The sequence below is a fragment of the Mesoplodon bidens genome (assembly GCF_964165515.1).
Source record: "Mesoplodon bidens genome assembly, chromosome: 1".
Classification (NCBI taxonomy): Eukaryota; Metazoa; Chordata; class Mammalia; order Artiodactyla; family Ziphiidae; genus Mesoplodon; species Mesoplodon bidens.
In genome coordinates, this window is record NC_138176.1 from 23,588,878 (window position 1) to 23,612,836 (window position 23,959).

Genomic DNA, 23,959 nt, shown 5'->3' on the forward strand with positions numbered 1-23,959 from the left:
CCAAAGGAACTGAGACAAACCTGCACTTACATGCTCAAATTTTCTTTAATCATCCCCTGCCATTGTATCAACTCTTGAAAGACTGAGGTTACCCTGAGCTGTATTAAAAAAAAAATTAATATAATGGTAAAGATGACCAGAGAGGGAGGTGGGGAGATTTTAATATTGCTGTTACCATTAAGAGCATGAGGCCCTCCAGACAGGGAGACCTAGTGACAGTTTTCCTCCCTTACCATACTTGGAGCTCATTCTGAGCTACTCAAGTGAGATAAATGAGGCAACACATATGAAAGTGCTTTGAGCATTTTGGAGGACAGATACTCTATAAAAGTAAGGTAATATTAGAATTAGTTGTCTGTGTTGGAGAAGATCGATGTGAACTGGGGTGTGGGTGATGAAAAGGCTGCTTGATTCACAGCAAGAGACCCTAATTCCAGACCTACATCTGTCATTCCCCTGCCTTGAACCTTGGACTGGTTTGTCAATTTCTCTTTCTTTTTTTTTTTTTTTTTTACATTTTTAAAATACGGAGCTTAGATTCACAATAATATTTTCTGTAACTCATTACTCAATAAAATGCCCATAGAGATGCTTCATGACAATTTGGTTCTGTGATCGTGAGTTTAAAAAAAGAAATAAACTCCATTCTATGCTCCTTGCCTAGAGACTAACAGAAGCTCGCTGATATGTTAAAGGCTCTAGGATGTCCTGTGAGCAAGAAAGCTGTATAGTTAGCATTAATCAAAACGTTTTACAAAAGGATCCATTCAAAAAAAATCTATTAAAATCGAACAATACTGGTGTCCTATGGAACAGATGTTGGGAAGTGCTCTAGAACATCTCAGGGTTCACTTCTTGGTCTAAAATTTTGTATCTCAGTATAAGCTTTCAACATAAAGTGCCATTTTGGGTGAAATAACATATTTTCCTGATATAGGCGCGTGTAGGCAAGAAGAGAAAGGAAAGATGGCAGTTAAATATGTCAGACGTTTCAGTTAAAATATTTAAGACCAACATAGTTTTTAAACAGTCTCTTCAATGTAATTAGATTATATATATAGAGAGATCTGCCCTTGGCCCTTATCTAGCGATGGCCATTGAATCTGTTTTTGCTGTTACTAGTTCTCTAAGTGACTTAAGTACTTGATGCATCTGTTTTGCATTTTACACCGACCAAGGAAAAGTTTGAGTGGGCTGTGGTAGTATGGATGATTTACTCTGGCCCCTAGGATTATTTAATGGGTCCAAAGGCACAGTTATGCAGGGACCAGGTTACTGCTGAAATATTTTAACTTGAATTCAGGGATGAAGCTACATCCTGCTAACAAGGAAGGAAACATGAATTGGGAGTAGTTGTTTAAGGGTTCTAAGTGGTAGGGTAAGGACTTTGATCTTTGTCCTATAGGAAATGGGGAGCCATAGAAGGTTTGACCCTCAGTGGATGAATGGCCTTTGGACTAGTTTCCACAGTTAATTCCCTCGATTAGAAAGAAACAAAACATTTGGATGAACCACTTTTTGTTAAGTGTATTAGCACCCTAATATTTGCAATGAACAGAAAGGCCAAATCAACCTTGCTTAATCAACAAAGGGGATTTAGGGTTTGCTTAACAGAAAATAGCTAGCATGTATGGAGCAGATGCTAACACCAGGCACTGTGGTTAAATGCTTAACACTTACTAACTAATTTAATCCTCACAACTCCATGAAGGGCATACTATTATCTCTAGTTTGCAGGTAGAAATCCTGAGGCACAAAGTTCCGTTCGCACAGCTGAATGACAGAGCTGGGATTTGAACTCAAGTAGTTTTATTTCAAAGACCATTCTTTTAATCATTTTGCTCTACTGTCCTCTCTAACTAAACAAGTTTGCAGGTGGGCAGGCTCCTTAGATATCCACATTCAGAGGCTCAAAGAGTATCATAGAATTTGGGCCATCTCTCTCCACCTTTTGAGCCTGTTTTTCCAAGATTGGCTTATCCTCTGCCTCCAAGATATGTCTCCATCAGATCTAGACTTTATTTTTATTCCAACTGCTTACAAACTAACAGTAAAAAAATAACTTTTTTCTCTCTCTCTAATGATTCCACAGTCATTCTAGCATCATGTCTTACTGATTTTGCCATCACTGATCCAATCACGGTCATCAGGAAAATGGAATTTTCTGAATGCTAGGCCTACAAGTTCACTTCTGGTGCTGAGGGTGGGAGAAAGTAGCAAAGACTGAGCATAGGGAGGAAATTTGTCTGAGAAGGATGAGGATGTTTTTTCAAAGAACATCAAGCTACAGTTGCCAGAAGAAATGTACATAGGCGTTGGGCAGATATAAGATATGGCCAACTTTTATACCAAACCTTAGTTTGCATTATCAACCAAATTGAATTCATGGGCAGGATTCATTTTTGGCCTCCCCACTTTTTCTATAAAAACGTTATCAAACTCTATAGAGTATGGCAGTAAGGCCTGAGAAGGTGTCAGAAATACAAGAGCCTTTGGATAAGGACTTCTTTCTTCTGGAATCATATGTGTTCACTATGGTCAATTTTCAAGAGGAATGACAGACTTGTTCCTCTAAGTCTAAAGCAGAGTTGAAGCTGAATTGCTGATTGATTGATTGATTGAGAGAACGTGGGCATATATTACAATGGAAAATTTTGAAGTTAGGTAGAATTTTCCAGCCCTGGAGTTGTTGCCAAGGAAGATTGACAGACCTCCTGAATCTTTTCAAGGAGAGTGGATGATCCCTCTGGGAGGATCTGAGCACTGAGCTACACAAAGGCTCAAGAATCTTTCCAGGTTGTTCTTTTACCTTTAGCCTCATACATAATTCTGTTTTTGTTTTGCTTTTTGGTTTTTGAACACGATACCAATGTGTACCACCTTGGGCGAAGGGGGGAAGGCTGCCGAGAGCAATGAGCGAGATCTCCTGAAGGAGACAACAGGCCTTGGTCTGAGACATCAAGCCTTGGTCTATGTCAGCCTCTCCCTGAACGCCCACTCCTCTGGAGTTCTGAACGGGGAGAGAAAGGATTTGGAATCCCCAGCCCAGGGACACCTGCTCACTGCCTCCACATTAGGTCTGCCTTGTTTCTATCTTCCAGGACAACCAGAGTCTGAAAACATCATCATTTATGCAGACTGTTTTTCCCTGTTTTATTTAAGGTTTCCTGGGGAACTTCTCAGGGTACAGGTTTTGATAAGCTAAACCCTTGAACACTCATTAACCTGAAGATTAGTGCTCTGGGGGTCTCAGGTGAACATTTTTCCTCTGGAACCTCTAGGGCTTGCTGAGCCTTAGGGAAGTGCTTCTTAAACATTAATGTGCATATTAATCATCCATGGACCTTATTAAAATACAGATTTCTATTCGATAGGTGAGGCCTGAGGTTCTAACAAACGTACAGGTGATGCCCATGCTGCTGGTCCCTGGACCACAGTGAGAGATGCAAAGCTTGTCTGTTTTCTCGCTGCCCCTCGTATTTGCCCCATATATGCCTTTTGGACATGTACTATGTTTGTGCTTGGCAAAGTTATCAGGATGCCTGATTCTCCAAACTCATACATATTTGAGAAATTATCCTTCAAATTATCTAATGAGGTAATTAAATTGTAACTGAGCTACCAAGCATCTCCCTGTCCTATTTTCTGATGACCTTACTGCCTAACCTCATAAATGACAAAGGAAATACGTGACCAACACTTAACTATTATGTCACAAATATGCTGTAGGAAAATCTCTGTCCTGCCTCACAGTACCTATGAGCCTATTCTGGTATCCTTCATCGCATTCCACTCTGTGGACGCGTGCCAGGTGCACTTATAAAACTCTTCTTCCTGTTTCCTTCCCTGCGTCTTTCCTCAGGACATGCATGTCATCAGCACTGATGAGAACCAAGTGTTCGCAGCGGTCCAAGAATGGAACCAAAACGACACATACAACCTCTACATCTCAGACACCCGTGGTGTCTACTTCACTCTGGCCTTGGAGAATGTCCAGAGCAGCACAGGCCCTGAGGGCAACGTCATGATCGACCTCTATGAGGTATGTCACAAGGCACGTGTAGTCTTGAGCCACTGCAGTGCTGGGACTGGCAGCTGAAGTCCCCAAGTTGGCCGTTCCCTCGATCATTTTAATAACTAGTTCCTTGTGTGGCCTCATTCCATTTGGGAGAGGGAGGTGGGGTTGCAGAACATTTTTGTTGGTTAATTTGCAATCCACAAAACAGCTCTGGGAGGGATTCTTTATTTCATTTTATTTTATTTTATTTTATTTTTTAAATTTTTTTATTTTCTTAACATCTTTATTGGAGTATAATTGCTTTACAATGGTGTGTTAGTTTCTGCTTTATAACAAAGTGAATCAGTTATACATATACGTATGTCCCCATTATCTCTTCCCTCTTGCATCTCCCTCCCTCCCACCCTCCGTATCCCACCCCTCTAGGTGGTCACAAAGCACGGAGCTGATCTCCCTGTGCTATGTGGCTGCTTCCCACTAGCTATTGGTTTTACATTTGGTAGTGTATATATGTCCATGCCACTCTCTCACTTTGTCCCAGCTTACCTTTCCCCCTCCCCATAAAACAAATACCGTATGCTAACACATATATATGGAATCTAAGAAAAAAAAAAGGTAATGAAGAACCTAGGGGTAAGATGGGAATAAAGACACAGACCTACTAGAGAATGGGAGGGATTCTTTGTTGACCAAGTCCACAGGCCATGAAGCCCCAGAGGGCTTGGAAAGTGTCTAGGGAAGCAGTCAAACAATTAAAGGGTTTGAATAAGAGTGAGCCTAGTGTGAAATTTGAAAATAATCTTGAGGGACTAATAGGGTGTCAGGGGTGGAGCAAGGAGGAGATGGCAGTGCTCCCTTGCATCTCTCTGAAGAAAGAACTAAGAGGATGTCTTTGCATTGCATCAGAAGGCACTCCCTTGTCAAATTCTTTTCCCATTTAGGTCATTACAGAATGCTGAGAGAGTTCCCTGTGCTATACAGTAGGTCCTCGTTGGTTATCCATTTTAAAGATAGCAGTTTGCACATGTCAGTCCCAAACTCCCAATCTATCCCTCTTATGTGTATAACTGAATCACTTTGCTGTACACCTGAAATTAACATAACATTGTTAATCAACTATACTCCAATATAAAATAAAATTTTTTAAAAAATGATTGTAGCTGGGCTTCCCTGGTGGCGCAGTGGTTGAGAGTCTGCCTGACGATGCAGGGGACACAGGTTCGTGCCCCGGTCCAGGAAGATCCCACATGCCACGGAGCGGCTAGACCCGTGAGCTATGGCCGCTGAGCCTGTGCGTCCAGAGCCTGCCCTCCGCAACGGGAGAGACCACAACAGTGAGAGGCCCGCGTACCACAAAAAAAAAAAAAAAAAAAAAGATTATAGCTAAATATTGAAAAAAAAAAGACACTCCCTTGTACTTGACGACCTTTCTGACCGCATAACCTCTATTAGCTAATTGCCATCCTCTCAGAGGGCCAATGCATGAGATAAGATCAATACGTCTTTCTTTTCCTAAAGAGGGGTGAGGAGGAGAAACAAAAAGCAGAGTTTACCAGATTTCCCTAAGGGAACTCTGACCCTTTGTTTCTCAGAATGACCAGCTTCAAAATAAAATCATATGTTGGATCAGTTAGCTTTTATGACAAACACCAACACTTTAATGGCCATTTAAAGCACAGTCAGGTGAAAAGAAAGCTGCTATTTGGGGATGGATTTTAGCCATTTGTCAGTCTTGTGCTATGAAGGATTTATAATGGGATATAATGAGCCATTATGAAACATATTCAGAATTTGGGAAGTGCAATCATACACTTATATTCTATCTGAAAAAGAATTATAAAACTTATTCAAATATGTTCAGTCATAATGATGTCATCATTTGGTGAAGGATAAGTTCAGAGAGTAGAGGTTGTTTGTGTAATGAGAAGTAAGGGAATCATATCCAGTATGTCAAAGAAAAAAACCAATTTCACTTAAGAAATTTAAACCTATTATTAGAATTCCTTTTAATGCTATCTATATACCTTCATCTTTAGGAGTTCTTGGGAATTTTCTTCTAGTATCTAAACTTCTCTGTGTGTATAAAGGCATGTTAACAAACTGTATGCCCATTTCGGAGCTCAAGTATTTGTGATGGAAATTATGGTAGACTAGCATAGGTTGTAGTTTTTGTGTATATATTTAGAAAAATACCCTGCAAATTTTTTATACATTCACGAGTTTCTTCCACGTCATTTCCTGCCCATGTTCCAGATAAATATAGTATCATATATCTCAGCCTCAAACTGAACATGTATTCTGGAAAACATTTACATATTCTGGTGATTTACCTTCAAATTCATGTAGGGTAAAATTCTGATTTAGGGTGTAAATTTTAGAGTCAGGCTGTCTGGGTTTAAATCCTGGCCACACCACATATATATATTCTTGAGATAAATCCAACAACTTCTGAGCCTCAGTTTTCTTGCTTAAAATAAGGGGATAAACATGGTACCTCCTTGATAGGATTTCTCTGAAGATGAAATAAGCTAATCTTCTTAAAGTGCCATGAACAGTGCCTGAAATACAATACTCAACAAATTATAGATAGTATAATTGATATTATGTTCCAATGAGTTTAAGCCCCAGGACAGTGTTCTGGTCTTAAAATCTACCCACATTGTTTAAATGTCCAAAGTATTTCCACCATTTTGGATCTCTGCTTCTTTCCATATTGTAATTAGCAGGGCCGTATGACATCCTTTATCACCAAAGCTGTCTTCTTATAAACAAATGTAAATTGCAACATTTCTTTCCTCTTTTGTAAATGTGTTATAAACATTTAAACTTTAAGCGTGTTTTTTTGAAATACCATATGTTTTTTTTATTAGTTTCTGCTGTATAACCAAGTGAATCAGTTATACATATACATCTGTTCCCATATCCCTTCCCTCTTGCGTCTCCCTCCCTCCCACCCTCCCTATCCCACCCCTCCAGGCGGTCACAAAACACCGAACTGATCTCCCTGTGCTGTGCGGCTGCTTCCCACTAGCTATCTACCTTACGTTTGGTAGTGTATATATATGTCCATGCCTCTCTCTTGCTTTGTCACAGACCTACTTGAGAATGGACTTGAGGATATGGGGAGCGGGAAGGGTAAGCCATATGATTTCTTGCCTTGATCCAGCATTTACAGTGGAAATATCTTGCTCTGAGAGTGTGAAGTCTAATCAGCTGTCCCACATTAATCACCCAGTTTGCTTCCCTGGTCTCAGCTCTGTCCTTGCTCTCCTGAAAACATTTGATTTTCAGGTTGCATTTTTCCTTCCTGATTATCTTCTCCCCTCTTTTCAAGTCAATGTGGAATAATTTCTCTGGATAATTTTTTTTCTGCCAAAATAGAGACCATTTTAATTAGTCCCTTGATTATGGAAAAGATGACAAATTTGAACAAGAATGACTTTGTCATTTCCTGTTATTTGCAACTGTTTTCGTGAATGGTTTTCTGAAATCAAAACTAACTAACAGGTAGGGAGTGAGAAGAGGAAATAGAATGACCTCTGGACACGACAAACCATTTTTTGGTAATCTTTATGCTTTCCCTTTGTGTGTCTCTTGCGGTTGACTATCTGTTGGGAAACTGCTGGCTCTTATTACCATCACTTTGAACAGTGGTGTAACTACATTATGTAAAGGTGTCCTGCATCCTGGGGCCGGGGGAAGAAGAGTCTTTGTTTTATTAGCCTGGCAGTTCACAGCAACTTGAATTGAAATGGATGTGATCAGAATGGCAGTGCCATATCTGCTGATTACCTAGGTAGAAAGAATATTGGCTGACACAGAACCTGGCACAAATGTTCCTTAAATCTGATTGTTCTGCCTAGCAGGAAGCTGAAAGCCATCCAGCCTGAATTTCCCAGTAGAATTGCAATGAATGATGAGTGGTTAGAGATAAATGAAAAGTAAGAAAATCCATAGATGAATTAATAAGGAGGAGAGGTGAGCAATATGCAAGGTGAGGGTGACAGAGTATACATAGAGTACACACCTGCTCACATATGGGGGTGACTGGGGAGGATGGCATGCATCCTTTGCTTGTACATGCCAATTGCCTGCTCTTCTTATGTGCTCTTTATACTATCTTAGCAGAGGCGAGCTGTGTAATGTATGACTGTATGAGTCTGTGTATCGAGCATGTGTATTGTTGGTGAGTCTTTGTGGGAAATGCAGGGGGAGACACAGTTCTCATTCAAATCAATCATTTTATTCACTCACTCCTTGCAACCTTATGACAGATGTGGTTCTCTCTACGTTAGAACTATATGTGTCTATGTGATGAGGTAGGGAAATGTTGGGGACAAAGTGTTGGGGCCCATCTTACATGATTTAGTTATTGAAATACCAGAATTTCCCCTCAGTGTGAGTTGACCATTGGCCATGGACCCCATTCAAAAGAGTCGAGACACGTGAGCCAGGAAAGTAGGCTACAGAGAAAAAAATGCTAGAGAGTGATTTTTGTTGATGCAAGATCATACTAAGTAGATGATATCTGGGGTACCATTATGTGCCAGGCACTTTATAAAGAACCTTTCATAATTATCTCATTCAGTCTATATGTTCACTTTATGACACAGGGACTATAATCATCACACCCATTTATAGGAAAATGGAGTCAGAGAGAATGCAATCATTTTTATAAGCTTACAAAGCTAATAAGTGGCAGAATTCGGATCTGAACCCTAATATGCAAACTCTTAGCTAGAAACTATTATGTGTGTCCAGAAAGATCAGTATTTAGGCTTGTATTTTATTTTGGCCGAGTAATAACCCTAAGATAGAAGCACACTAAAGAGCAGGATATATAGTATTAGACTTGACCTAGCTGTAGAGGAAACCAGACAGGAAGAAGAAAACGGTCTGAGGAAAAGCCAGCATAAACAGAATCAGCAGATGATTGCTGTGGACCTCTTTGCAATCTTCTGAACCAAGTCCTGAGCCTGCAGTTATAGGTGAATTCAGGCTGTGTTATCCTGTGGCTCCCAATTTTGTCTGGTGGATATATTTGTGCAAGAGAATCCTAGAAATAAGTGTCCTAAAATTCTGTCATTCCTGAATAGCATAAATTCTCCAGTGGCACCATGTGGGATGGGTCACAGAAGACAGCATGCCTGATGGTGGCCAGAGCAAAAGAGGTGTGATGAGAGTGTCTGAGATGTGTGATTCTTAGTGTATTCCTCTGGTGTGGGTGATGAGAGTAGGTCTGACAGCTTTGGACAATATCCTCCCTCCTCTGAGAAAGAGGTATCAATTAATGATGATGAAGAGCCCTTTGGCTTAATGGACAATGACAGTTCACCCCAACTAAGCGAAAGGGTTGTGTTGGGAATGAAGTCACCTGGCTGACAAATTCAGAATGCACAGAATGTAGGAGTGAGGCACAGGGAGCTGCATGAAAGATGCAACCATGACTGATGCATGTTCTGTTACACACATAGCGTCTTCTGTATGTTATGAATACCTTCTCTTTAAAAGAGAAAGCTCCATAGTTCTGATGATGTAGCTTACACCTTGATTCTTGGGAAAAGACTACCTCTTACAATCCAGCATAAGAGATAGGGAGGAAAAATGGTCTCCCATCCAGGACATAGTTATTACAGGACATAGAATATACCATCTAATTATTTAAGGCTACTCTTTCCCTGGGTAGGTGATGCTGCCTGACCAAGGCCCCAGGGAAAGAAAGAACACTTAGACATTTTTGGCAATGGGTTCCCTGATCTCAGAGGCACCCCGGACCCCTGATGAGTATGTATCTCTCCTGGCTGGGATCCTCTCTTTAGAACAGAAAAATATCCTATCTCCAAAGCCCAAAGAAATCATGGTGATGAATATGTTCTCTTTCTTGCCATTGTTGTTGATTCATATTTTTATTCTCTTCAAATTTTGACACTTCAGATATGTAATCTGAGACAGAGAGGGTGGGAGGAATCACTCCCAATCAGCATCGGAGGCAGAAATAAGCAAAAACTCCTGTGTAAGATCTTCCCAACTTAACCTCTGTGCAGAACATATGAAAGATCAGGACTGGAGAGTACCCTCTAGAGGTGAATATTAAAAAACAAAGAAGATATCTGGGGTTCATTCTTTAAATCACCAAAGAAATCCAAGTCTCAGCACCTAGCACATTCTAACTCTTAAAAAAAGAAACCCTGCTGCATGACTGTAAAGTTACTTAGACATTCTAGGTGCTATATTTCCAGTGCTTAGAATGCATGATAAGTGATAGATATTCAAAAAATATTAATTGAACAACTATTGAGTACATGTACTAAAGAATGAGTGAAAGGCAACTTCCTATAATGTCCATATATGATATTTCTCTCAGGAAGCTCTAGGGTGAGAAAGAAGTTTGAAGAAGTAGTACTGCCAAAGGGTTAAGTGCCTGGGCTCTGAGATAGACAGACGGGTGTGGCATCCATTGCTAAGGTTCTCCAGGGAGTGACCTTAGGCAAGTGACTGACGCCATCCAGACTTTGGTTCTTGCATGTGTGAAATGAGGATGTATTGAGTCTACCACTTAGATTCATGTGCTTAGGCTTGCAAAGCCTTTCATGTAGTGTCTGACATTTCTTAAATACTCAATACGTTTGGGGCACTGTTAATGTTGTTTGGTCTTCTAATGCAGAATTCTACCTATTTCATTAAAAACAAAAAAAAAGGACTTCTTGTACAAAGTGACTTTTCAGTTATTAATTTTAATGAGGGAATATGGTGGATTGAATGATAAAACAAAAGTTATACTCAAGTGGGAGACAGTGATGTGAGAGATGACGAGAGAATCTATGAAGAATTAACATGTGGTAAGGAGTGTTAGGAGTACAAGAGACGTTTCCAGGAAGACTGATGCCCTTGAGAAGCTTACCTGGTTGCTGAGAGCAAAGATGTAGGTACCGTCTATACAAATTGGAGGACAGAGAAGAAGAGCTGGGGACAGTCAGGATGAAAAAGAGGTCCTGGGGCTTCCCTGGTGGCGCAATGGTTGGGAGTCCGCCTGCCGATGCAGGGGACATGGGTTCGTGCCCCGGTCCGGGAAGATCCCACATGCTGCGGAGCGGCTGGGCCCATGAGCCATGGCCGCTGAGCCTACGCATCTGGAGCCTGTGCTCTGCAACAGGAGAGGCCACAACAGTGAGAGGCCCGCGTACAACAACAACAACAACAACAACAACAAAGAGGTCCTGGTTTCTGGAGAAAGGCTTACTGAGCTGGGCCTTGAAGGATAGGTAGGGAGAGGCTTGTTCGGATGCTGTTTACGAGAGTGGGAAACATGATCAAAGAAAGTAAGAGGAGAGAAGGGAAGGTAGCATTTTGAGGCTGTCACCCTGGGGAATGGTCAGTGTACTGATGTACTTTGTGTTGGCTTGAGGTTTGAGCTGTAACACTTCATATTTAAAAATCTAATCAAAATGTTATTTTGGCTTATATGATATTAGAGAATAAGAAATAATTACTAATACCTTTGAAACTTCTGGTATCAAATTCCCCCGTATGAGAGGCAAAGAAAGAAAAGTGGCTTCTCAACACACTCAGCATCTTTGTGCAGAATTCAGAAAGGTAGAAAAGCTAATAACAGCTCTTTCCCTGAAGGGAGACAAATTCCCAACAGTGAGATGTATCATCCTCATAGGAATATGTTCCTTGGAACTCTGTGTCTATGTGAAGGCATGTCTTCCAGTAGGAATAGTAGTTTTCCTCCCACCCCCCGCCCCATCCCACCACGGTCCCACCCCAGTCTGCATGCTGTGGATGCAGAGGGAGGTTGTCGGGCAACAGAAACATGTCCCTCATCCTCAGCAGAAGCCCAGACCTTACACACACACACACACACATTAATACACATATGCATACATGTACACACAAGTACACACACACACACACATTCCACATTTTGGGCACTAATACTGCTCCCTTGGTATCGAAAGTTCTACAGTAAGAGGGTAGAGGTTCTAGAGACATGTGATGAGACCTCACAATAGGCAAGCACTGAGACACATAGACAGATAGACTTCTCAGGCTCAGGGGAAAGGAACCTTGAATGGCACAAAACCCTAAGAGCAGGCAGGGGTGACCATCTTTGCAGACCAGGCCAAAGAAGCCAAAACAAATAAGTAATAGATAGATAGATAGATAGATGATAGATAGATAGATAGATAGACACCTCAAATGGGATTTTCACAGGCTAAGTGCCTTGTCAACAAGAGGAAAATAAGAAGACACTCTCTAGCTCTGTACCCTATTGTGACACATTCCCTCAGCTTTGCCAAGTTTCTATTCCTCAAGATAAACCTGAAGCCCTGGATGCCAGAGATGAATTACAAAGCACAGGCTGTCTGCTCGAGTGGCATTTGATAATGCCATGCAGTCAGGGGCCAATAAATTCACCGCTTCTGCAGATCAGATGCACCAGCTTCCTTTTTTTAAAAAATAAATTTATTTATTTATTTATTTTTGGTTGCATTGGGTCTTCATTGCTGCGTGTGGGCTTTCTCTAGTTGCAGCGAGCGGGTGCTACTCTTTGTTGCAGTGCACAGTTTTCTCACTGCGGTGGCTCCTCTTGCTGTGGAGCACAGGCTGTAGGCACGCAGGTTTCAGTAGTTGCGGCACGCGGGCTTCACTAGTTGTGGCATGAGGGCTCAGTGCTTGTGGCTCATGGGTTCTAGAGCGCAGGCTCAGTAGTTGTGGCACATGGGCTTAGTTGCTTCGCAGCTTGTGGGATCTTCCCGGACCAGGGATCGAACCCGTGTTCCCTGCATTGGCAGGCAGATTCTTAACCACTGTGCCACCAGGGAAGTCCCAAATGCACCAGCTCCTAAACACGCACAGCCCTGTTCTGACACCCGGGCCAAAAGAGAGACAGGGCAGGGAGGGAAATGGGGATGGGAACTACCGGGATGGGTAATATTTGTATCCATTCTCTACTTCTTGTAAACTTCTAGAGTGTTGCATGGTTATGACAGTGTCATTTCTCTTGTTTGGGACTGCTGTGGAGGGAAGACAGGTATGACTGCAGGAAAATTCTGATTTATGAAATTGAATCTTTAAAGAATTGGCAGTTTAGTCATTTAAATATGTAACAGCCTCTCGAACATATGTGAAACCAATGTGAGCTTCCCTGGTGGGTAGTCCTTATGGAGCCGAAATAGTGAATAACTATCAGTAAATATTATTTGTAATTAACATATCCTTATTAGGAGGTAGAGTACTTCTGGAAGTTTACATCTTCCACATTCATGGGGGATCCACCATGCATAAGAAAGTGTTCTGGCTACTGTTACTGGCCCCAAATGAGGCTTGTTTTCCTAAGTAGTTCACAGTATTCCGCCCAGAAACTCGTTTATACCATTTATTTGCTTAACAGATTTGTTTTTCCAAAGGAGTACAAAATTGGCTCAACTCTAAATGATCCCAGATGCCAAAACAGCAGGTACAAACTAATGAGGTTTGACTGTGTCAAAAGCAAAGGCAAAACGTGCGTGTTCTGTTGATCGAAGCCCAGCCTCTTTGAGTTGACAGTCAGAGCTGTATTTGTTGAAAGAATGTTGGAAGTCCAACAGATCTGGGTGTGAACCCCAACTCTCTGTTATCTTAAGCAATTAAATTATCCTTATGCCTTGGTTTCCTCATCTATAGAATCGGGATAATAGCTGTTATGCAGGTTTATAGTGAATATTGGAGGTTTTACACATAAAGTACTAGGTATAGTGGTTCATATGTGACAGGGACTGATACTATGGTTTCATCCTTCTGCTTAAAAATTTTCATATTATAAAGGGGCTGAGTTAAGTTAAATTTGTTCAAATATGCTTGCTAGCTTATTCACTTACTCCGTCTGTGCTGCAGAAAGACACTTAGTCTAAGTTGCCGTTCCCTCATCCTCAAATGAGGCTGATGGTAACTATATCTCCTGGCTTTTGTGAGCATTAAATAGGATAACCTTTGCATAGTGCTGGAATGCACTTGTCAACACATTTCAGACACTTTTTTCACTGCCCTCAAGTTTTCCTGGGTTGTCATAATTTCAAGCAGAGTCAAATATGTATATAAATATGTTTCTTAAGTTCTAAAACGCATGAAAAACATGGCACACAATTAATCATTTGCTACTGCGCAGTTTGGCCACTTCTCAATTGTTACCTCTTTCCTAAGGTATAGAAGAGAGAAGGCAATCATATTTTCAGAGCCAAATAATTAATAAGGACTGTTTATAGTAGGAACAATAGTGTTATAGAAGTGGAGGAGGGATTATTTGACAATTTAGGGAAACCACTGCTTCTTTAAGTTTAAAAGCTGTTCTCTTTTGCTCAATGTATTTTGGTAGCTTAATAGATCTTTTACAGAAAAAGAAAAGTAACAGTAATTGGATCCTGAGTTTTAACTGACCTCTTTTAATTGCCCAAGGCTGTAGATAGTGCAGTGATTTAGTCATTAAGGGCAGGGGCTGTGAAGCCACAGAGCTCTGGGTTAAAATCTCTGATGCACCACTTACTATCTGTATAACATTAGGCATTGTGACCTTGGGCAAGTCACTTTACCTGAGTGAGCCTTAGTTTCCTCATTTGTGAAACAGAGTAAGTGAGACTTATCCAAAAGGACCATTATAAGAATTAAGTGAGATAAAGTATTTAAGACTATGAGTGCTATGCCTAAAATAAAAGTAACCCGTATTTATTTATCATTTGTCAAGCACAGAACCAACAGCATCAGAGTTTATCTGTAGGCAACAGTAAGCTACTATCAACCTACCTTAGGGGATATAAGAAGCCTCTATCAAATTTGCATTAAGACCCTCATACCACAAGGGGCACGGGTCTGTTGTCTTCTGTCCCAGGGGGTCATTATACACAAGCATGACCCTCACCCTCTTTCCTCCAAGACAAGTGCTCACAGCTGAATTTGACAGTCTTTTTTTTTTTTAAGTAAAACAAATAGATTTCTTCTCAAATTGATGTATTTTTCAGCCATGTCGATTTTTCCCAGGTAGCAGGGATAAAGGGAATGTTCTTGGCTAACAAGAAGATTGACAACCAAGTGAAGACTTTCATCACATACAACAAAGGCAGAGACTGGCATTTGCTGCAGGCCCCGGACACGGACCTAAGGGGAGACCCTGTGCACTGCTTGCTGGTGAGTCTTCGTATTGGGGCAAAATGTCCCACACGGTGAGGGCTGGAGATGGAGGTTCAATGAGCAGAGGAACATGTTTCCAGGGCTTCTTGCTCAGCTGATGAACAGAAGGGGACAGGGAAGGGTGTGACGCAGTGTGTGGAAAAGAATCCTAGCTCTGCCTCTTGTGATTGGACCAAAGTGATAAGAGAACATGAGTAAGTTTCTTGTTCATTTTAAGGATGTTCAGTTGATGCCCAGTTTCTGATGAGGACCTCATATTGTAGTTTAAGGGAGAGTATGATAGTTTCCATCTATGGTGGGGAAATGTACCCTTACTTTCCTGGGAATAACCTGTTTTGGATCTAATGATACATAAATTCAGCTGTAGAATTGATGAACTGAATGCAGAATTGTGTAGGTGTATTTTCCAGTGGAGATGTTTATTCATATTGTCAGAGGAATTTATGCCTCAAACCAAGGTAAGAACCACTGATTTAAATCCTTAATCAGTACTCTTTATAATATGTTCCATTCATTTATGTCATTGTATAAAGTTGGTGTTGGTAAACCATGGCCTGGGGGGCAAATCTGGCCCACTGCTTGTTTCTTTAAATAAAGTTTTATTGGAATGTAGTCATGCTTATTCATTTATATATTGTCTATGGCTGCTTTTGCTCTACAGTGGCAGACTTGAGTAATCATGACAGAAACTGTACAGTCCACCAATAAGATATTTATTATATGGCCCTTAAAAACAAAAGTTTGTTGACCCCTGCTTTGAAGTATGGCTTTTTAAAACTTGTCTAACATTTGGGCAATAAGTAGATCAGATCAATGTATTTATGTGTTTGATTATATGATGGTTTCCAAGAGAGGGATCAAAAATGGGTCTTGCCTTCAAGGAGTTTGCTGTCTACCTGAGGGGGAATAGATTAATGAGTGAAAGGTTATAAGGTCACATCTCACTCCTCTTAGTAGCTCTGGGGCCTGCCCTGTACTTGACACGTGAATAGTTACGAGTGAATGAAGAAGGAGGGGAAGAAGAGATTACTTGTAAAACAAAGAATCATTAAATGCTAATTTCTAGAAAACAATTTCAAAGTTGTATTTAAATGCCTGAAAAGGAGAGGCCAGTCTGTAAAGCTAGAGGAGACACCTCTTAGTTTTAGTAAGAGGGGCTTGATTTATATCAACATTCCCACCCGTCATACAATCCCAGCTTTAATGTTGTGCACACTCAGCGTGCTTCTTTCTGTCCCATGAAGTCTGAGCAGTCACTTTGCAGGTTCATCTCCTACAGCTGTAGGCAGGTCACCCTCCCAGTGGAGAAGATGCCAGCAGCCATAGCTTGACCTTATTAGTTGCAGAGGATATTGCAGTTGTCACCACGCATCAGGGGAAGCAGTTTGAAATTGAGCCTCCCACTCAGCTTCTATCCTTATTACTGGCAACTTACAGGAGTGGAGTGTGGGGGAAAGCCATTTGTTAGAGTAAGTACACAAATCCAGTTGCAGAGTAAGTAAGTGTAACAGTCACTTACTGAATGCCTACTCTATGCAAGACATGCTTCAGTAGCCTTTTAAAGACATGCCCGCCTTCCCCCTTCAGCAGTTCCACACTGGAGCAATGTGATATTTAGCCAAAGATGCATGAGATGCACCAGCGCCTTCACGTGGTCCTCCATCCCATCATGTGCTTTGGTGATTGAACGTCCATGAGAGAGCATTAACCATATCACCTAAAGAGGCTTTCCTGGGTGCTCTGGCATCATAAATGGACCATTAGAAATGCCTCTTACACAGAGCACTTTGGGTTGTGTTCATGCCTCCACCCCCAGCCCAGCGTTAGGAAGTCTTGCTGCTGTGCCTCTGAATTATAAATGCAGTATCAGCTCACATCCCCATCTCGGCTGGGACCATCCTAATATAAACCACCATCATTCTTCCCTTCCTCTACAGTGACAGGCTGTTCCTTCTGTCTCTACCTGGCAACCTCATCTCTCCATAGCAGCCAATGCAACCTTTTTTTAATCCAAATTTACTGAGTTGAAACATGTGTACATAAAAAGTACCCATTTTAAGAGTACAGTGATAGGGCTTCCCTGGTGGTGCAGTGGTGGAGAGTCCGCCTGCCGATGCAGGGGACACGGGTTCGTGCCCCGGTCCGGGAAGATCCCACATGCCACAGAGCGGCTGGGCCCGTGAGCCATGGCCGCTGAGCCTGCGCGTCTGGAGCCTCTGCTCTGCAATGGGAGAGGCCACAACAGTGAGAGGCCCGCGTACCGCGCCCCCCCCCAAAAAAAAGAGTACAGTAATCTTGACAAATGTATAGACCTGTGAAACCACTACCACAGTCAAGACAGAACTTTTTCATCACCCTAAAACATTGCTTTGTGCCTCTTCACAGGCACTGTCCACACCCTTGGCCCTAGACAACCTCTGATCTGCTTTCTTTCATGAGAGATTAGATTGCTCTTTTCTAAAATTTTATGTAAATGGTATCAACCTGAGCTTTAAAAATCAGAGCATGTCCTTCCTACACTTAACCTTCTAATGACTTCCTAATTCAGGTGGAATGAAATTCAGATACTTAACATGACCTGCAAGATTCCACACAGTCTGGCCACTGTCTGTTTCTCCTGCCTGATCTCCAGACTTTCCTTCCTTCCTTCCGCATAGGCCACGGTGGGGGAGAAGGGCACACCTTTCCATACCATTAGCTCACCGCCCTCGTTTATGTCCCAGGCTCTTCATTTGCCGTTATATCTCTTAAAATACCCCTCTCCTAGTGTGTTTTTTTCTTGGCATTCAGACCCTTGCTTGATTAGCTTCATCTCGGAGAGCTTCCTCGAGCATTCTCTGAAGTTGCACTTGGTCCAGTCTTTTTTATTCGTGACCTTCCTCACTCTCTTAAATCAGCACATGCATTCGGTGACTTGCTTGTCCGCCTTCCCCCACGCACTGTGAGCTCCATGAGCATAGGGACTGTGGCTGTCTTTTTTGTCACTCCAAAGAACTAGCTCAAGAATCATACTTGACACATGGTAGGTGCTCAACACATCTATTGTTGACGGTGTTGTCTTTGAAGCAGGCACGCTGGGGATAATAGACATTTGAGTTTCATATTTGGACTTTAGTGGGAGCCTTTCCTTGCCATTAATAGTCACACTGAAAGATTTGTCATAATATCCACCTTCTGAAGCTCATGGGCATCAGTTGACCCCAAAGTTAACCAAATCAGTAGGCTCGTTAAGATTGAGGAAAGATGAATTAATGAGACATGGATGTATGGTACCCAAGAGTCTCTTGACCTTCCTCCCCCATTAACCCTATTGTTGAATGTAGTTTTAATCTGAGCTTTAGAAAACAGCAGTAGGGTGAGGAGAGGAAAATGAAAAAAGGAAGGGGAAACCACAATAATTTTATAAAACTCTGCCGAGGCACACAATAGGAAAGAAAATCTTTGAGCTCCAGGAGACCCAGACTGTTAAAACCTTCCTCAGGTTTGGGAGCTGGTAGCAGAGAGGAGACAAAAAGTGATTTTTGGATTGTGAATACTTGGAAAGTGACAGTGTCACCGAAAGCCCAGCCTAGTGATTAGAAAAGAGATTTTTTTTCCATCAGGGCTATTACAAATGTGGAACAAGTTCAGAATTGCAGCCCCAAATGGAATGTTCCTGGTAAAATGTATTCTTTAGAAATAAGACATCCAGGGTAATTTGAGGCTGTATTTTTAGGACTTTTAGAGTGATTGCCTGGGGGGTTCAGCTGGGATTTCTTTCCTCTGAAGACTGCATTGTACAATTAGATGGGGTGTTACAGGTCATGGTCCACCTGACTCCAGAACCTGAGGCTTGGGCTCCCAAGAGGCAAGATGTGAGCTGAACCTGTGACAAATTCTCAGGCCCTGAGGGGAAGCATAGTGTTTCATGGAGAGAGGCCGTGACTTCTTCATGGATTCAGTTAGTAGTTTCCTACTGGAGCTAAGCAGCCAGCTACCCCGGGAGACTCTTGACTCTGCTTCCCCCGCCTTTGTACTGGCTGTGACTCTCCATGTTCTGCTGAATTGGAGCAGTGCTGAGTGCCCCATACCCAGCCAACTGGCCCAGGGACCTCCCTCTACTTTGCCACTGACTCCTTACTAAATATCAAATGGATTCCATGCTCCAACTCAGGATCAGAAACTGCACAAATGTGTGTGTAGGATGTGGATTTGGGGAATACTTTTTGGGAGCCTACCTGCTGCCTTATTTATGTAAGCTCTAAGCTGGCTTTTCAGTACAGTATTCAGATTAGGAGTCCTCGGGTTAAAGGTACCATGAAGCTGAGATGTAAAGGCTATTAATTCAGAGATTAGGGGTAAAGAGGAAGTGAAATGAGAAGCTGGTTGACTCTCAGATACGGAACAGTGTTTTAGGTTGATTTATTTCATGGCGGGGGAATGTCTTGGATCATTTACTACTTCTCCACTGGCCACTCACAGTGCTAGGAAGACAGCAGCTCAGCTCGTTCATGGATCCATTGAATTCAACAGGCATTTACTGAACACTTGCAATGGCCAGAAGATTTTGTTGGTTAAAATAAGAAATAAAAGAATAAGGCAAAAGAAAGGTAATTGGAGCCTGGAGGTCCACGATGGGCTTTGAGAGTTTGTGAACTCCCTGAATTTGAATGCAAAACTCTGTGTGTGTGTTTCCTTTGTGTGCTTTTTCTTGGGAAAGAGTTCTCAATTTGCATCAGATTCTCAAACTCTGTACTTGACCCCGAAAAGATTAAAGACTAAGGATCTATTTGCTCCTAGTATTGACCAACTGATGGTATTCCATGCCCCTTGACTATGCGTGAGTCAGGACAACAGGCAGCTTCCAAACATGTATGCTGGTCCCTCCATTCTTGGTAGGTCAGCTATTAGGTCGTGGTGGTTTCAGTGTACAGTTCTGTATTTTTTTAATATGAAAAGTCAAGGGAAATAGAGAAAGGTCTTTGGGATAAGCTGTGTTTTATTTAACTCATACTGAATTGGAGATAACTCTGGGAAGATGTTCGGATATTCAGTATATGTTCGCTAATGGGAGAGAAGAAGGCAGGAAGGCAGGGGTGGACAAAGTGCCTCCTGCCTGGGAAAAATGTGCCTAAGAATTGGAGAGCCTTGTCTTGTGTTTTCCAGGAGTTTGCTATGGCCTGATAGCCATTATAACAACCCCTGTATTAATCTTTGGTGACTTAATTTTGATAAATGTCCCAAACTGTTCAAGTATAAAAGTTTAAGTTAAAAAAAGTGAATGTGAATCACTTAACATTGTTTTTCTGTAAACACTGATGTGGACTGTATAACTTCCTTGAAAAAAATGGAAGAAAGGAGAAAAAAAGTCACAGAATATTTTACTTGTACCAGTTGGGGGCAATCCAGTACTACAAATGTGAGAGCGGAGAAGAAAAGTCCATGAAAAAGATCATTTCTGATGTTGCTGCTACTGCATGAACTGGTGTCTTTTCTTCCCAAATTAATTTATCTCAGGCCTCTGAAAGCCAGAGCAACAGAGCAGTGTTGAAATGGCCAATTGAAAATGCCCTCTTTCACTTGTAATGGCAAGTGGCCTCTATCAAATAATCCTTGGGTCAGGTGGCAACTTAGGTTCACAATCTTCCAGACTGCAGGGTGATGAAGTACGTGGCCAGTGGCTGGCTCAAGACTGCAGCCCGGGTGCTCCGTGAGCCAGGGATGTCCTGCTCTGCTGGGTGGGGTACAAAAGGCCCTCCACTAAGCCCCTATGTCTAGGTATAATCCCCAAGTAGTGATCACTGCTTTCAATGCCATGGATATCCTCACATTATTCTGATGATGTGGTTTATACGTGAGCCTGTGTACTTCTGGCATTGTTCTGAGTAAAACAGTAAAGTAAGGTCTTTCATCTTCTAACTTGAAAGTGTTGCTTGATATTTCAAGCGTTTATTGACTGTCTTTTTTAGATTCTATGTGAGGTTTTACAGAAGATGCAAAGTAGTACTTGATGTTTCCTCTTTATTTGTAGAGTGTATCTCTTAGGGGGATAAAACTGTGCATACCTCAAATAGATGATCCAGGATTGTATGGTAAAATCAACTGTGGTACATCCGAGAAGGAGATCCTGACAGGGCGCAGTTGTCAGGAAAATTTTCATGGAACAATGGTTTGACACCTCTGCTTTATCCTTTCTCAGCATCTGCCTGAGTGTTGGTCAGCACTGCCCTGGGGCCTCTGCAACATGCAGTACCCGCTCTAGTCTTCCTCTTGGACAAAAGGAAGCCAAGTTTTTGGGTCTGATTGTTTCTTCTTATAGGGGTGGTCTTCTTGCTCTTATGGAACATTGTAGAGTAAAAATTCCTTTTTTGAAAGCTTTACATGAAATTTTCATGCAAAACCAATAATTTATTACGATCATCATTCCTTTTTTTTTTCTTTTTCTTTTTTTTTTTTTTTTTTTTTTTGGCGGTACGCGGCCTCTCCCGTTGCGGAGCACAGGCTCCGGATGTGCAGGCTCAGCAGCCATGGCTCACGGGCCCAGCCGCTCTGCGGCATGTGGGGTCTTCCCGGACTGGGGCACGAACCCGTGTCCCCTGCATTGGCAGGCGGACTCTCAACCACTGCGCCACCAGGGAAGCCCCAATCATCATTCCTTGAGAGTTTACTCTCTGTGTTGGCAGTGAGGAAAAAACCCTATTATGAGCCACTGTTTTATTTCACTGGTGTTCTGGCTGCTTTTATTCCTGAGTTTCATTTTTAGTTTGTCATTTACTGTGTCCCATATACAGGTAATCATTGTATCTCTGTAGCGCTCTGAATACCTGCTGGCTGAGACTTACAGAACCGAATGAAAGTAATAACAGAGATACGTTGGTCATTCCAAAAACTCAAGTCAGTAAGATCAGAAAATAATCTTCCTGAGAGTTGAAAAGAGATGTGGTTTCAGACACAAACTTGTAGTTTTTGACAACTCAGTACAAGAACTATTTTAAATGAAATTTGTATAAGATTTATTATCCTGTTTTTAAAAACTGTTGATGTCTTAATCTGAGAAGTTGATCGAGATTTTTACACACAAACAAGTCCCTTAAATTTGCATTTAAGTTGTTATTACTAGTGCATTTTGTCTATAAGAATGACATTTATATCGAATAGCACTGGGTCGGTTAATACCCTGACACAGACGCTATGTCAGTTGTCTGGTGGATGTCAGGACAGTTTCACATGTCATAGGGCTTCTTCTGTAGAACTGAGACCAAGGTTTCAAATGTCTAAGAGATGCCAAGTGACTTCTTCAAAGCCCCTCCCAGCCTGGCCAAACTTTCTTTCCAATGTCATATAGCATTTCTCCTCATTGGTCTTACCTGACTACCTATTGTATTACAGCTCAATTCTTCTGTTTCTTTTCCTTGTTACTGATCTTACTTAGGCCTGAAATGTCCTTTATCCTGAACATCTCATGTGCAGTTCATCTCCTACCCACCTTTGCCTCAGGCGCCATTTTCTCCTGGAAACTTCCCTTCATCCAAAGTTGGACATAGGCTCGTCATCCTCTAGAATTTCATATTTTGTCTGTACTGATCTCATGGCTATTAAAATATTCTCTTTTGATAATCAACAGAAGGATCTTAAATTATATACTCCTTAGGTGGCAGAGACCAAACTTTAGTCAATGTAACTCTTTCATGAGCTACACCACGTGTTTTACAGGCAAAGTGCTAAAATGTTTGTTGAATGGCCAAATGGCAATTATTTCAGTAGATGAGACTTAAAATGAAGGTGCTCTCTCCTTCACCAACTTGGCAGCTGTCTTATACTTAGTGGCACCAGATATTTGTGGAATGAAAGATGGGTGAATGGATGGGTTCGTGGACAGTTGGATAGATGGGATGGTTGGATGAATGGCGGGTGCTCTGAATCTGAGCTTTAAACGAACATTTAAATGATGTGCTTTTATGACCCTCATTTCTCCTCTTCTCAGCCCTATTGCTCACTACACCTTCACCTTAAGGTCTCTGAGAATCCCTACACATCAGGGATCATTGCCAGCCGAGACACAGCTCCCAGCATCATAGTGGCTTCAGGTAAGAAGCTTGCCCGGTTTGCTCACTGCTGTAAATGGTATTTATTTGAACAAGTTAGATATCTGAGCTTGGAACTTAATGAGCAAGCGAAAAATATTTTTGAAAGGCACCTAAGCCATTGACGCTGAGGCAAGTATGGGGAAAACCCTGCTCAGATGTCATGTTTGCAGTCTAAATCCATCTCGGGCAATGCACACTGCCAGCATAGCCCATTGGGAGCTTTTGCAAAAAGTTCCCTTCACTGATGGTGATGTGCTTTCTCCAGGTAACATAGGTTCTGAGCTGTCAGACAGTGACATCAGCATGTTTGTCTCTTCAGATGCAGGGAACACTTGGAGGCAGGTAAGAAAGTATCCTGGGTCCGGTTACTGAAGTTTAAATGTTATAAAAATTCTCCAGCTTGGTTCAATTCTGGGAACTTATTCAGCTGCACATAAATCCTAAAGCTTATCAATGTGTTTCTTTTCCTTTTTGTTTTATGAAGGTCTTTCAGAATGTTTTGAGCTTAGCAAACATTTATGAAATTTGATTTCTTTGTTTGATAAAAATGACCCTTTATCCCAGCGTATATGTGAGAAAGTTGATAAGTGACAATGAAACCAAATTAGATATGACTGACTTTTTCCCATGAAATGAAAACTAAAATTCTGGGGAGTTTATTATGTAGGGAACGTGAAGCCTGGAAGAGAGATTATATACCTAACACCGG

The 23,959-nt window shown here is 41.7% G+C and overlaps 1 protein-coding gene across 7 annotated transcripts in view; it reads left to right on the forward strand.

Annotated features, from left to right (window-relative positions):
- SORCS1 (sortilin related VPS10 domain containing receptor 1) overlaps positions 1-23,959 on the forward strand; it is a 575,706-nt gene that overhangs the window by 442,593 nt on the left and 109,154 nt on the right. For all 7 annotated transcript variants that reach the window (XM_081221934.1, XM_081221935.1, XM_081221930.1 and 4 more), the window contains exons 9-12: positions 3,863-4,042; positions 15,035-15,181; positions 23,148-23,250; positions 23,516-23,592. In XM_081221934.1, the coding sequence (XP_081078060.1) occupies positions 3,863-4,042; positions 15,035-15,181; positions 23,148-23,250; positions 23,516-23,592 (507 nt within the window). The remainder of the gene's footprint in view (positions 1-3,862; positions 4,043-15,034; positions 15,182-23,147; positions 23,251-23,515; positions 23,593-23,959) is intronic.